The 12,935-nt window shown below is 40.3% G+C and overlaps 2 protein-coding genes across 3 annotated transcripts; one reads left to right on the top strand and one right to left on the bottom strand.

The window, feature by feature from the left end:
* Positions 1-52: 52 nt before the first annotated feature.
* Positions 53-10,063, bottom strand: lrwd1 (leucine-rich repeats and WD repeat domain containing 1). Of its 2 annotated transcripts, none has more exons than XM_056442243.1 (16): positions 9,955-10,063; positions 8,570-8,656; positions 7,805-8,039; positions 6,787-6,906; positions 6,420-6,566; positions 6,219-6,311; positions 5,371-5,739; positions 4,826-4,943; positions 4,563-4,669; positions 4,066-4,276; positions 3,580-3,652; positions 3,255-3,398; positions 2,581-2,684; positions 1,817-1,978; positions 1,313-1,422; positions 53-803 (listed from the first exon to the last, which is right to left on the bottom strand). In XM_056442243.1, exons 2-16 carry the CDS (start codon positions 8,647-8,649, stop codon positions 651-653), a joined length of 2,226 nt encoding a protein of 741 aa, XP_056298218.1. In that variant the 5' UTR covers positions 8,650-8,656; positions 9,955-10,063; the 3' UTR covers positions 53-650. The 2 variants fall into 2 exon arrangements, with proteins under 2 accessions (XP_056298218.1, XP_056298229.1); XM_056442254.1 differs by having other exon boundaries at positions 4,826-4,940.
* A 775-nt stretch (positions 10,064-10,838) lies between these two features.
* On the top strand, positions 10,839-12,929 carry alkbh4 (alkB homolog 4, lysine demthylase). Its single transcript, XM_056406486.1, has 3 exons — positions 10,839-10,949; positions 11,453-11,641; positions 12,085-12,929. The coding sequence occupies exons 1-3, from the start codon at positions 10,839-10,841 to the stop codon at positions 12,604-12,606; spliced, it is 822 nt and encodes a 273-aa protein (XP_056262461.1). The 3' UTR covers positions 12,607-12,929.
* The last annotated feature ends 6 nt before the right edge of the window (positions 12,930-12,935 follow it).

Raw genomic sequence — 12,935 nt, 5'->3', positions numbered from 1 at the left:
CTGGTAACATTAGCATTTATTTGGAGTTGTGTTTCTGTACACCTTGCAAACATTCAAAGTTTATGTTTATTTAACAGGAAGGCACACACTTAAAACACACTTTTTTTATATGCTCTATATTTTATAGCTACAATATAAAATAATACAATTTTGTTCCATTTGGCAGCACCTATGGCAATAAGCAGTAATTGCAGGTGAGTTTTCAGATGTCACTTTCCAGAAATAACTGTAATCTGCTGTCTGCTCATTCGGGAATATTGACTCAACATGTATTTAAAAATGTAAATAAAAATCTTCGAGATACACAACTACATACAAAATGAAAGAGTTGTGTGACATCTCTTCTGTTGGTTACTATTCCCAACAGCAGCAATATTGATGTACATTAGGATAAAATTCTGCTAATTAAAACGGTTAATTCTTTAGGCCACACATATTACTCTAATGAGGTGTTGGGGTTAGATCTTACTGTTGATCTCACAACATAAGTCACTTTTCCCCTAAACAGACCGAGCAGCATGTTGGCGTTACCGGAAACAAACCATAGCTCATAATGACCTAAATTCCTTTCCATTAGAAAACCCCCGAAGGATTTGTATCAAAAACACCTGACTTCCAATCATGAGTTTCAGCCACACAGTCCGAGTTGCTCAGGAGGATTCCTCTCTCTTCCACACGATCACCATATTCTTGTCACTGAGAGCCACCAGGAAGTTGAGCTCAGGGTCCATTGCTACGCTGTTGATGGAGGGGCCCTCCAGCTGGCCGTGGTCCTTCCTCACCGGGGTCAGCCACTCCAACACCTGCCGAAACAAAGACCACGTTAGCGGGTCAACGGTGAGCTTCACATTGACGCACAAATGTATTTAGTCGTAGAACCATATACTTATGAACACATCTGTGGTTCTAGATCTAGAGTGGGGTTTTTGTGTGATTATTTTTGTAGATTTGTCGATTGAATCCATGAAAAGATTACTTGAAAAAAATCGCATTAGTCAAAGGACACAACCCGATTGTTATTTTATCATTGTATACATGTTTGAATGTAATTATTTGCCATATCTACTCTGTTTTTAAGCAGTGCACTGACGCAGATTAATGTGTTAACTTGTCATTAAAGTATGGAATTTTCAACCACCTGACTACTTTTCCATTAATGTCACCGTGTTCCCAGATCTCAGCCATTACAGTTAATGAGCTGAATAGCATTTATTAATTGTTTTATATCTATGACATAAATAGAGGGTTCCCCTACAATATTTCATAAAAGCAGAGTAGTATAGTTAACAGGACATTTTGAGAAGATAGATACCTCAGTGGGAAGTATGGGTTTCCCTGTGTGGAGACTGTTTTTCTGCAAGTTGGAGACGTGGTATGTCCACAGCCTGCCTTTGTCATCGCCACACACTATGTAGGCACGGCCTAGAGAGAGAGAGAGAGAGAGAGAGAGAGAGAGAGAGAGAGCACGCACACACACACACACCTTAAGGCTCAGGAATACTTTTTCAGCCAAAAGACTGAAGTGAGAAAAAAAAACTGGAACAGCAGCTACCAGAACAAACGGAAAGGAAAAAAATGCTTTCATACTGTGCAATAGTGCTCAAAAGGTTTTCCTCATCTTGTTGTACAACAATGTTCTTTTCTATTTCATCAAATGCATTATTAATGCATATTTATTGTTTTTAATTTTTGCTGAACATCAGTACCTAAAAGAAAACATGTTCATACTTATTTTTTCAGGTTTGATGAAGGATTATTAGAAAATGTAAACAAAATGATAAACGCAGTTTTACTGATCAGATGACTTGGAAATTACCTGGGCAGGTGTTGAGAGCCAGGTAGGGAATCTCAGTGTTGGCCCACTGCAGCTCAGCCAGAACCACAGCACAAACTGTCCTGTCCTTCTTGTCTGGCCGCTGGGCCTTTGTCCTGCTCCAGCTCCACAAATAAATGGAACAATGCATGTAGTTCTTTGAGGCTAAATGATGATGACAAAAGAGGAGAATATTTAAGCAAAATCATGGACAGAATTAGATCATCAAAATGTATGATTAATAGTTAAAAAGCATACCAAGCAGATATACCACCACAAACTACAACACAGAGAAGTTTTATAGATGGGTTTTATATCCTGAATACTTGTAAGTAAAGATAGACATGAAGTCCATTGGAAGTCATGGCCTTTAGAGACAGGGAGCAGAAAAAACCCAAAGTATAGTGCCACCTAGTGGTGAGCAAACTACTTACACAATCTAAATATTAATAAGCAATTCCCTAGTCCTCATATACAGTATATACAAAATACTTGTAAGTAAAGACAGACATGAAGTCCATTGGAAGTCATGGTCTTTAGAGACAGGGAGCAGAAAAAACAAAAGTATACTTAACACAATCTAAATATTCATAAGCAATTAGCTAGTCCTCATATACAGTGTCTGCCACTGAGTGCATGGCTAAAAATCATAATTACATTCAGTATGACCGAATATTACTCATTAAGGGGCCGTACTTTTCTAGATGTTGTTAGTAATACCACAGCAGTATTGTGAACTGTGGTATACTGTAAAGAGCCTCACTTACCCACGATGTCATCCGTAAGAAAACTAAGGCCATCAACGGTATGGTAGTCATGGTCTTTGTCTTCCTTCTTATATATAGGAAATGTTATTTCCATCTCTTTGGTCCTATTGAGAACAACAAAACCACACTAAATGTTACTGGCTGGTCCAATGTACGATTACCTTCGCATTGAAAATTTATTTATTTATTTATTTGTATGCGTGTTACTCGCATAAGTCAAAAAGTATTAAGCCAAATCGCATGAAATTTGGTGGGATGATTGTTTACTATCCGGGAACCATTTGATTCGATTTTGGGATCGATCGGGTCAACGGTCAAGGTCATGAAAAGGTCAAAATCTTCTTTTTACCATAGCACGGTCAATTTCTATCCAATTGGCATGTAACTAATGCCAACATGTTCATAATTCAATGCCCAATCTTGTGATATGCGAAGGTATGCGCTCTACCGAGTGACCATTCTAGTTTTATACATGTTGTTTTCAAACTCCAGTCAACAGAGCCAAGTAAATTTAGGTTTTTAATTAGCCATAGATGTAGCCAAGTTAACCCTTTTAAAACAGGCCAGGATCCGCCTCATGTTCCCCGTTCGTAAGAAATGTCTGCACTTCAGCGCAAAGTGACACTTATATGGACACAAGAACACCAACATGTGCACACTGTGGAAGCCTTTACCTCTTTGTGGTGTTGTTTGTGCCGAGTACTGTGTTGTAGCAGTGCAGGCCGTCCTCACAGGCAGTCAGAAGGTTGGAGCTGGGAGACGTGGGGGGGAGGCAGATGTGCAGAGGGGTGGTGCTGCTCTCCAACACAAGCAGCTGACTGGAGGGACAAACAGAAATATCTCAACACTGCAGCCAGGACCTTTTACGAACAAACACAACCCTGCTGGTGAGGAATGTCGATTTTCTTCTAGTCAAAAGGTGTGACATTTGATTGGCTAAAAAGCAAACGTACAGACTCACTGGACAAGAAAGGGACTTTTCCGAGCATAAATACTCACACTACTTTGTAGTTGTAGTTGCTATCCACTCCACCGATGTCCCACATAACAATCTTCTTGTCATATGAGCCCGCTGCATGAGAGAAAGTGAACTGGTGAGTGTATCGGAGCAGTTGAGTACAAAGAGAAAACAAATATGAGCAGCCTCAATGCATGCCCCCTTTCAAAATATAACGCGTGAATTCTTTTGTCTTCTTTTTTTATTTTCTCTAACAAATATAATACTGCAATTTTCCTCAAGCGTTTGCATTTCTTACAATCTTTCAAACATCTCACATGTCACTGAATGCCTAATTCAAATTTGGACAATAATCTAGGTGCCTTTGAAATGATTCCACATACTTTAAGAGAACACTGTTGCAGTCATTTAAAAAAGATTACTAAGAATATTGCACGGAATATGACTCTGAATTGGGTGACTGTCCACTACACAGAGCTCACACCGCCAGTTCTTAAATCGATCAAATAAAAATAGCCATGGCTCACTGAAGAGGAAGTTTCCCTGGTGGTGGTTGAAGCGGAGGACCGACAGCGCCTTACGGCTGGCCCGGAACTCCCCGTAGGCCACGTTGTTTCTAGGGTGGATCAGTTTGACCAGTCCCCTCTTCCCACCTGCTGCCACAATGCTGCAGTGTTGAGCCGAGGCCCCGCCTCCTCTGGACATCAACACCGTGGACCAGGAGAGGGAGAAGAACTCCTGTTGTGGGAAACGACGAATACCAACGTCAGACAACATATCAAGCTGGTAGAATGATATGTATACTAAAGACAATTGCAATGATACATCTTTAAAAAACAATATATTCAATTCAATTCAGTTTATTTGTATAGCCCAATTTCACAAATTACAAATTACAAATATGAAGTTCTCTAATGTCTGCAAAAGTCATGCTGTCACTCAAAAATGTCTGAAGTATTCTGTGAATGTAGATGTAGAAATCGAGCATTTAGAACATTGTTATTAGCTGATTAATAGGGCAAACCTCTCCAGGAACTTTGTACTTCTTCATCACCATCCCGGTTTCACAGTCAATTACACAGAGAGAGTCTCCGCCACAGGTAGCAACCAGACGGCTTCCTCCTCCAGCGCCTAATGATACATGAAAAAGGGGACTGAGTTTATCTCTATATTTCTCCGATGAACAGGATTATAGAAACGCTTGAACTACTGATTTAAAGCCTTTCATTTTGATCATCTAACCCAAATTTTAAAAAAGGCCTTAGTGTTGCCGTGATAAATCAGTACCAGTGGAATCAGGCAGCGGCTGAAAAGCACAGGCCCACAGCTGGGTAGAGAAGTCTTCCGAGCTGTCCTGTTTACTGTGGCACTGGAGGACGTGGAGAGGCTTCAGACACACCGGCTGCTGGAGGAAGGGAAACATGGAAACACAAAGGGGAAGATGGAGGGGAGGAGATTATAGCAGACTGATGAGGGGGAGGGAAATGGACTTTCATGACATGACATTCTGAAAATACCAATAGCTGGACATTAAATACTGCTGTGCAGATATAAAGCTGATTGTAGTTGAGACATTTCAGGCTGATCCAAGATGGTGGACCAACCATCTTTTGCTGTTAATGTTGATTTTTCATAAACTTAAAAAACAAACATTCAGATTTCTATCTTGATTAAAGTGGACAGAGAGACTTATCCAAAAACAAGGGGCAGATTGTGGATCAGATTTAATTTCCCAAAACTGACAATCTTTGATGGCGTCAGGAACAACACGGGGTTGTGTGTCTAACAGCTGTGTGTACATCACCTGCGTCTAACAGCTGTGTGTACATCACCTGCGTCTTGCTGCAGCTCTTCATTGAGGACAGCAAGTCAGCGTCTCTCTGCCGGTCTGTTCGGTTATTCCGTTGTATCTGAGCTTCGTCCTCCTGTTTGCTTGGTTGCACTTTTGATCCTCTCCCCTGCGTCTCTACCCTCACCTGCCCTCTGGTGGGGGTGGCGGGAGGCCGACTTATCTTGCGGGGGCTCATCCTGATGGTGCTGGTCTGACTCGGCGTCGGAAGTTGGCAGCTAAGGCTAGATTTGCGAGGACTCGCTTCAGCTGGGGAGACTGGAAGATCGGAGCGCGGTTTCTTGCGAGGCGTCAGGCTTATGCTGGCGTCAACTAGTGCGGTTTGTTTCCTCTTTGTAGACGTTGATTCGTCCTGGAAAAAAAGCTCACTTTAAATAAACTCCAGAATGAATCATTCACACAAAACACCTGCATTACCTTTACAATCCCTGAATATATTGCCCAATACTGCTACCAGTACTCTCTAAAGGGACTTTATAGTTTCAGAATCACAGTGACAGCCAGTTTGGTGGAGATTGTGTGTTAACCCTCCTGTTACCTTCACATTTACGAACATATTTTACCCTCGGGGTCAATTTGACCTCCAGAAAATTATTAGAATTAATATTGTTTCCCAAGTTTAAGTGTGAGGTACTTTATGTTTGTTTGTTGACTACCTAAATAGCCCTTTAAATATATAAAAAAGTTGATATTTCTTATATGTTTGACACAGTGAAAAACAGCCTGGGGTCAAATTGACCCCAAAGAACACCGACATTAAACATTGAATGGGGTCAAATTGATCCGAAAGGTAACAGGAGGGTTAAAGCAGGCCATCCTTTGGAATCTTACATAGTTCTCCTTTGTGTCTGGAGACCCCTTGGTTTCCGGTTCTCCCTTTGGTTCTGTCAGAGAGCGCAGATACTCCTTAGCAATAATCTCCACCTAAGAAGCGAAAGCGAAAGGATACGAAGAGACAGACAGTTAATGAAAATGAAAAGAGGGCAACACAAAGAAAAAGGTGCCCAAACTTCTCCAACATCATTAACGTACCTTCCATTTGGTGAAGTCACTGACTGAACTGGGTCCGTATCGAACCTGCTGACGGGCAATGTTGACAAAGTTTTTTTTCAAGGTCGACAGTTTCTCCGCTGTGATGGGATCCGGGAGAGAGAAGTTCTTCTCCCACACTGCAATTATCTAAAATGACAAAAGACCATTTGTGCATGGAAGAACAACAACAGCGGAAGCAATAAAACTGTGCAGAAATATATCAAACATGACGGAGACTTTGTAACCAAACTGGCTATGTTACGTTATTCTAAGCCTATTACTTGATCGAGTATATAGAGGACAACACTGTATTATGGCCTTTAAAAAATATCATAAAATAAAGCAAAAAGTAAGCAGTTCCACATACCCTTGTCCTCAGGTTCTCAATGTAGACATAGCGCAAGTGGTTGGCAGTAGTGCTGACATCTTTACCGTTATGAATCCTCAGTTTGGGCAACAACACCATCAGCTTGTAATTATCACTCACCTGAGGACGAAAAGTAACAGTCAGATCTAAGACCTAATCTCTTTTTGTTTCATGACCAAAAAGTGAGGTCTCCACTCATGAAAACGTTTTCATTTGATATTAAGTTACAGTCAAATAGATGTGAATGCAGAGATAATTTGTGTGTTATCAACTGCATTACATAACATAATAATTCATTGATTTAGTGGCATCAGTGAGGTTAAGGATTGCAAACGACTGAAACTAGACCAGTGAAATCAAATACTGAAACTGCTTGCTGTAAGGTGACAACCGCGAACCACTGACCCACTGGGTTTCAGGGTGGCCGAACACAGGGAAACTTTCACGCAACTAGTTGCAGGTTGAAAATGGCATGAAACTTAATAATAATAATACATTTCATTTGGAGGCGCCTTTCAAGTCGCCCAAGGTTACCTTACAATAAAATAATACAGAATAAAAGATAAAAGCAAATAGAAACAACATTAAAACAGAACATCAACATAAAAACAAGTCCAACAACTTGACGGTTACTCAAAGCCAGTCAAAACCAATCTGTCGCAACGCAAATAAATCGTTTATTTCCCTTTTTATGTGGCCTTTTTTTCTGTGTTGTAAACTAAAGAGCCTGTGGGTGAAAGACTGGAGACTCAGAAAGAAAACAATGGATCATTTAACACTCTATTCAAGGAGCATGATCCAATTAGCCTTTGACAATTCAGATAGACCGAAGCACCGACCAACAAAAGTTCTGTTAAAGTTTCACAAGCCAGCCGTGGTCTTTTAAGATATGGAACAGAGATGGAAAGACAGAGTGTGAACATGACCTTTGACCCTGACATTTTCACATTTCCATTAAAAAGAACCCCCTAAAACTGTGGATTAAATACAAACAGAAAACCATTAGCCACATACTCACAGTGATGTAAAGGTTGTCCTCCATCTTGAGCTCTTCCAGACTGCTGAGAGACTCCAGAGTGGTAACATCCTCCAGCTGGTTGTCGCTAAGGTCCAGGTAGCAAAGTGCGGGCAGCTCCAGGTTCTTAGGCAACTCCTCCAGTTTGTTCCCAGAGAGATCCAACCGCTCCAGGGACCGGAGCTGGGACAGGAGCCTCACCGGCAAGTCCTGAGGCTTCAGTCCCAGCCGGGATAAACTGAACATATGAGAACTTAAAGTTAATGTTTCCCCAAGGCAGGTAACTAAATGCAACAATAAATCTGCAACGTTTCTTTCCGGCTCAGCATAATTTAGTTTGTGAAAGTAAATTAAATGGGCGTCGACACTGAGGTTCCTCGATCACATGCACAAATAAAACACTCGAAAATAAAAACCCAGATCTATCAACTTCAGTTTCAAACAACACTCGATAATGTACGTTATAAATATGTGACAGAAATAAATGAAAATTTCATATTTTTTCTATTATTTAGAGAAAAAACTATTTAAATTGTTTGGCGACTTTCACAAAGGAAAGAAAAATTGGTTGTGACAATGTTTAAAATCTTTAAATTAAATTTTTTATTCTACTGATACCAATCCAGTATATCTGATTGGTGCATTAATACGTTCAGTCATTTAAAGTCCTTAAAAGGTAACAGAGTGCTTTTTTTCTCCACATAGGCGTCACCACACAACAAATACTGCACAATCAAAATCTATGTAGCTGAAGAAAAACATGCTTACTTCAGTGTCTTGATTTGCTCCAGTTTGTTGGTTTTTGGGGATCCTTTCTCCAGTAAAAGTGTCTCTGTTATTTTCGCCATTGCTTCGCTGTAGAAAAGACCAGATGATTATGATTTAAGTTTTTTCCATGACTTTTCCAGACCTGGAAATTACCATTCTAAAATTCCATGCCCTTTCCAGATTTTCCATGACCGTACGAACCCTGTTTTGAATAAAGAGTTGAAAAATACAATTGTTTTTTAAATCCGATTAATCGAAAAAATCGTTATCAGATTAATCGATTTTTAAAATAATCCTTAGTAGCCCTAATTCTGTACATATTACGGCTGAAGGATTCTTCCCATTTTCCCCGTGAAAGTTTTTTTTCTATTTCTTGGGAGTTATTCCTGATCCGATATGAGGTTCTGGGACAGTGATGTTGTACAGATTGTAAAGCCCTCTGAGGAAAATTCGTAATATGTGATTTTGGGCTATATCAAATAAACTGAATTGAAACATCACTGATGATGGGTGCTTCGAGGTGCTGTGCTGCACCTATGATGACCCACTGGGGAGCACTAACCACACCTTGAGCACTCATTGTTGCAAAGCTTAACTTTCGAGGAGCCGGCTGAGACCAACTTCTGCACATTCCTGTCCCGTTTCTTTGTTTCAGAGGGTTCGGTGACGTTTGCATTCATACTACAACACACATTGACCTCTCTGCTCATTTGCATACTGGTTTTCACAGAAGATAATCCACTCACTAGTGGGAGGCATCTGGCTATTGTTGGGTGTAGTTTTGAGGTGATTAGAATAAGATTGGATTCAAAACTATTTATAATGCTGTTTGTGGGTTTATGGTCCAATTACGATTATGTGAATACAATCATAATTCCTACTTTCTTAAATTAGCTGAGCTACTTCACTACTTACACATACTGCACAAGCCTTCGAGGGTACAAATATTTCCTGGCTGGGAATTACTAGACTAATGCCTAAAATGGAAAATGCAACTGGTGTTTCTCTTTGTTTGAAAAGGATTTCGTCATTTTGCTGACACAATAACAAAACAACAACACAAACACGTTTTAGTTTCAACTGCGGGTTTTTCACCTCAAACAACATTAAGCTATCTCTTGAAATACGTTATCTTATATTTAAATTTAAATCTCATATTTTCGTGACACCGTGATAGATTTGATGTTATATAAAGTATATTCACGTTATTCGGCCCCGCCAGCCACGTTGGAAGCACCATTTGTATGGTATTTTGAGGCTACTACGTCAACGTTTCAGACAATAAAACACTTATTTGTGAGTTTTAGTACAAATCTCGTGTATCTTCCATAAGATAACATTAGGTTAATGGATGTGTGTTATTGTTCATGGTTTAAATGACTTACCCGACACTTCATCGACTTCAATAAACTCTCTTCTTCTGTAGCAGCTGAGTTTTCCCGGGGAAATGTAGGTGCATCCGGTGGGCGTGGTTTACAGAGAGTTTGGAGGGAATATTTTCCCTGAGCTGAGCCTTCCAGGCTGAACGAGGAAGCCCACCAGTTGAAAGAAGTATTGAGACCTTTAACTAAAAAGGAAAGAGTAAAGAGTTAAAGTAACTGCAATGGTCTTGCAAGTAACATTTCTGTATTCAAAATCTTAGTCAGTAAAAGTACAAAAAAATCTGCACCAGAATAAATTGAAAGTACCTATTATGCAGAATGTCCCATTTCTAAATATGATATGCTATGATTGGATTATCATTAGTGATGCATTAAAGCGTAGATTACTTGAAATAATGCATCTGGTAAATATAGGGCCAATGTTGACAATGTTGCTTAAACCACTAGAAAATAACATATATACAAGGATTTACATGTTTTACTTGGTAACGAGCTAACTCTGCAAAACTACAGCTTATAAATACGTGATAAATAAATGTTGTGGAGTGAAAAGTCCAATATTGGCTTCTAAAATACAGTGGAGTAGAAGTTTACAGTCGCATACTATGTAAAGTTAAGTACAAGTGCCTCAAAATTGTATTTAAGTGAATTGTATTTAAATTATATTACATTCCACTACTGACGTGTGCGTGGTTTTGGGTGTGTGCGTGTTTGTGTGCGTGTTTGTGTGTCTGTCCGTGCTCGAGTGTTGAAAACGTTTTAAATAATCTCAAAATCGACAGAGGCAACTCGTTTCGTTAGGTGGCGATGTCTACTTATTTTTAACAGGTTCGTCACCTTCACAGTGACAGAAGAAGAAGACGATGAAGCACGTGACGCAGTATAACATGATGGCTGCTGATTGCGGCGTTACTGCTTGCGCGTGTAAAGGCATCCGGCGGTGTCTCCAGTGTGACACTTTAAAGGGAAAGGGACAGTTGGAGGCGAATGAACCAAAGGTAAACATATCTGATTAAAACCCGTATTGTACACATTTTATCGGCAGGAAACGGACGCAGCTTTTTGCTCGCGCCACTCACAAATAGCAGCTACGGATGCCCCCACAGGACATGCTTTATCAAGGGGCTCTGTTCTCGGTATGACTGGATGTATTTCGTCGTTTTTGCAATATAATAATTTATTCTTTATACCAGATTTTCTTGTTCACAACAAAATATATTAGGACGCGTCTGTGCTTAAGAGCAAGAACAACATTGAATTGCTGTTCAATGTTGTCGCGGTACTTGCTCTTAACTTGAGTATTTCCATGTTGTGCTACTTTTATACTTCTACGTATCAGAGGCAAATATTGTACTTTTGACTCAACCTTATTTAGATCATACATTTAATGACTGGTTAATATTAATACTGTGTGTGTGTGCGTGTGTCTCTGATTGACTTTAATTCAAATTTCATACTGTCATATTGCACGTTGTTAGCATTATTTTGCTTTTCTCTTAAGATTGTGCATCATTTCCTCTACGACCCTGAGACGAGGCTCGCAATTTCCAAAGAAGCAGAGGCTGCATCCTTCCCCTTTCCTGGTGTTTTTCTGCGAGAGAACTTCATATCAGAAGAGGAGGAGAACAAGTTGATGAGCACGATGGACCAGGATTTGTGGAACGAGTCTCAGTCTGGGCGAAGGAAACAGGTGATGTGGAACACGTGTATTTTCTGAATGGCATCTGCACGCATACACATCTATCAATGAATACATTTTTTTTAAGGCTGTACATTTCACATTTATATCATTATTTAGTGTCTGTATTTGAGGCTTACTTTATTCAATCAGCGACCCTCCCTGCACACCCACAGGTGTTTGCAGGTATCCTGGTTGATGAGACAATTGCATGGACAGATCCTAATTCTGTAACCTGTCCTGCCCTGAATCGCGCATGCAAAAACAAAGTGTATAGTTGGGTTGTGGATCAGTTTTTGTACACACCCTCATAGCCAAATGAAACTATAGGATTTAAACAGTTAGTGGAGACTAAACGGTCCACACGTTTTTATACATTTCCCACATTTTTTATAATAATTATTGCTGTGATAATCTGATGAAATAAACAAACATCTTTTTTCAAATTGTTGCAGGACTTTGGTCCAAAGATTAACTTCAAGAAAAGGAAAGTGCGTGTTGGTAGCTTCAGTGGACTTCCTGCTCTGAGCCAAAAACTAGTGCTTCGAATGCAACAAGAGCCAAATCTAGCTGGATTTCAGCCAGTGGAGCAGTGCAATCTGGATTACCATCCTCAGCGAGGCTCCGCCATTGATCCCCACCTCGACGACTCCTGGCTGTGGGGGGAGCGGCTCGTCACCATCAACATGTTATCAAACACGACACTCACCATGTCCCTTGAACAGGGTCTGCCAGAGTTGGGACTAGCAGAGGAGGTCTATGTAGCCGTTCGTCTTCCTCGCAGGTCTTTAGTTGTGTTATACGGTGAGGCACGACACAGATGGAAACATGCCATTCATAGGGATGATGTTCAGGAGCGCAGAGTTTGCAGCACCTACAGAGAGCTGTCTGAGGAGTTCCAACCTGGAGGGCAGCAGGCAGCGCTGGGAGCTCAGCTGTTGAACATTTCTTTGAGCTTCGAAGGAATTCCAGTATAGGCTCATCTGATGATGCAGAGGAGTGGTGGGGGTCCAGACTCCTTGGGTGACTTGATACATTTCCAGTCAGACATACATTTCTTTGAAATAGAATTGTATGAATGTAATTACTACATGATTATTACATGTTTGTTATACCCAGCGTATGAAATGCAGCATCACAAATGCAGTTATTGAAAAGGGGGAATTGGATTTAAAACTAAACCAATCAAAGCCACAATAGCGGATGAAACAATCGGTCATAAAACAATCCTCTTTAGTAAAAGGTTGTTTTTGTGTTCAATATCAGCAGTCTTTAGAAGCCATATTTTCTGCAGACCTCATCCTTA

This window comes from Pseudoliparis swirei, chromosome 3 (genome assembly GCF_029220125.1).
Source record: "Pseudoliparis swirei isolate HS2019 ecotype Mariana Trench chromosome 3, NWPU_hadal_v1, whole genome shotgun sequence".
Lineage (NCBI taxonomy): Eukaryota > Metazoa > Chordata > Actinopteri > Perciformes > Liparidae > Pseudoliparis > Pseudoliparis swirei.
The sequence above is the reverse complement of the archived record's forward strand: the minus strand, read 5'-3'. Positions and strand labels throughout refer to the sequence as shown.

Bases quoted from the DNA above. Each gene is read 5' to 3' on its own strand.
- lrwd1 (XM_056442243.1), bottom strand. From the start codon at position 8,649: ATGGCGAAAATAACAGAGACACTTTTACTGGAGAAAGGATCCCCAAAA. The intron at 6,312-6,419 runs GTACGTTAATGA...TTCGCTTCTTAG, and splicing joins GTGACTTCACCAAATGGAAG to GTGGAGATTATTGCTAAGGA. The intron at 5,740-6,218 runs GTAAGATTCCAA...CTTTTTTTCCAG, and splicing joins CAGACACAAAGGAGAACTAT to GACGAATCAACGTCTACAAA.
- alkbh4 (XM_056406486.1), top strand. From the start codon at position 10,839: ATGATGGCTGCTGATTGCGGCGTTACTGCTTGCGCGTGTAAAGGCATC. The intron at 10,950-11,452 runs GTAAACATATCT...TTTTCTCTTAAG, and splicing joins TGGAGGCGAATGAACCAAAG to ATTGTGCATCATTTCCTCTA. The intron at 11,642-12,084 runs GTGATGTGGAAC...AAATTGTTGCAG, and splicing joins AGTCTGGGCGAAGGAAACAG to GACTTTGGTCCAAAGATTAA.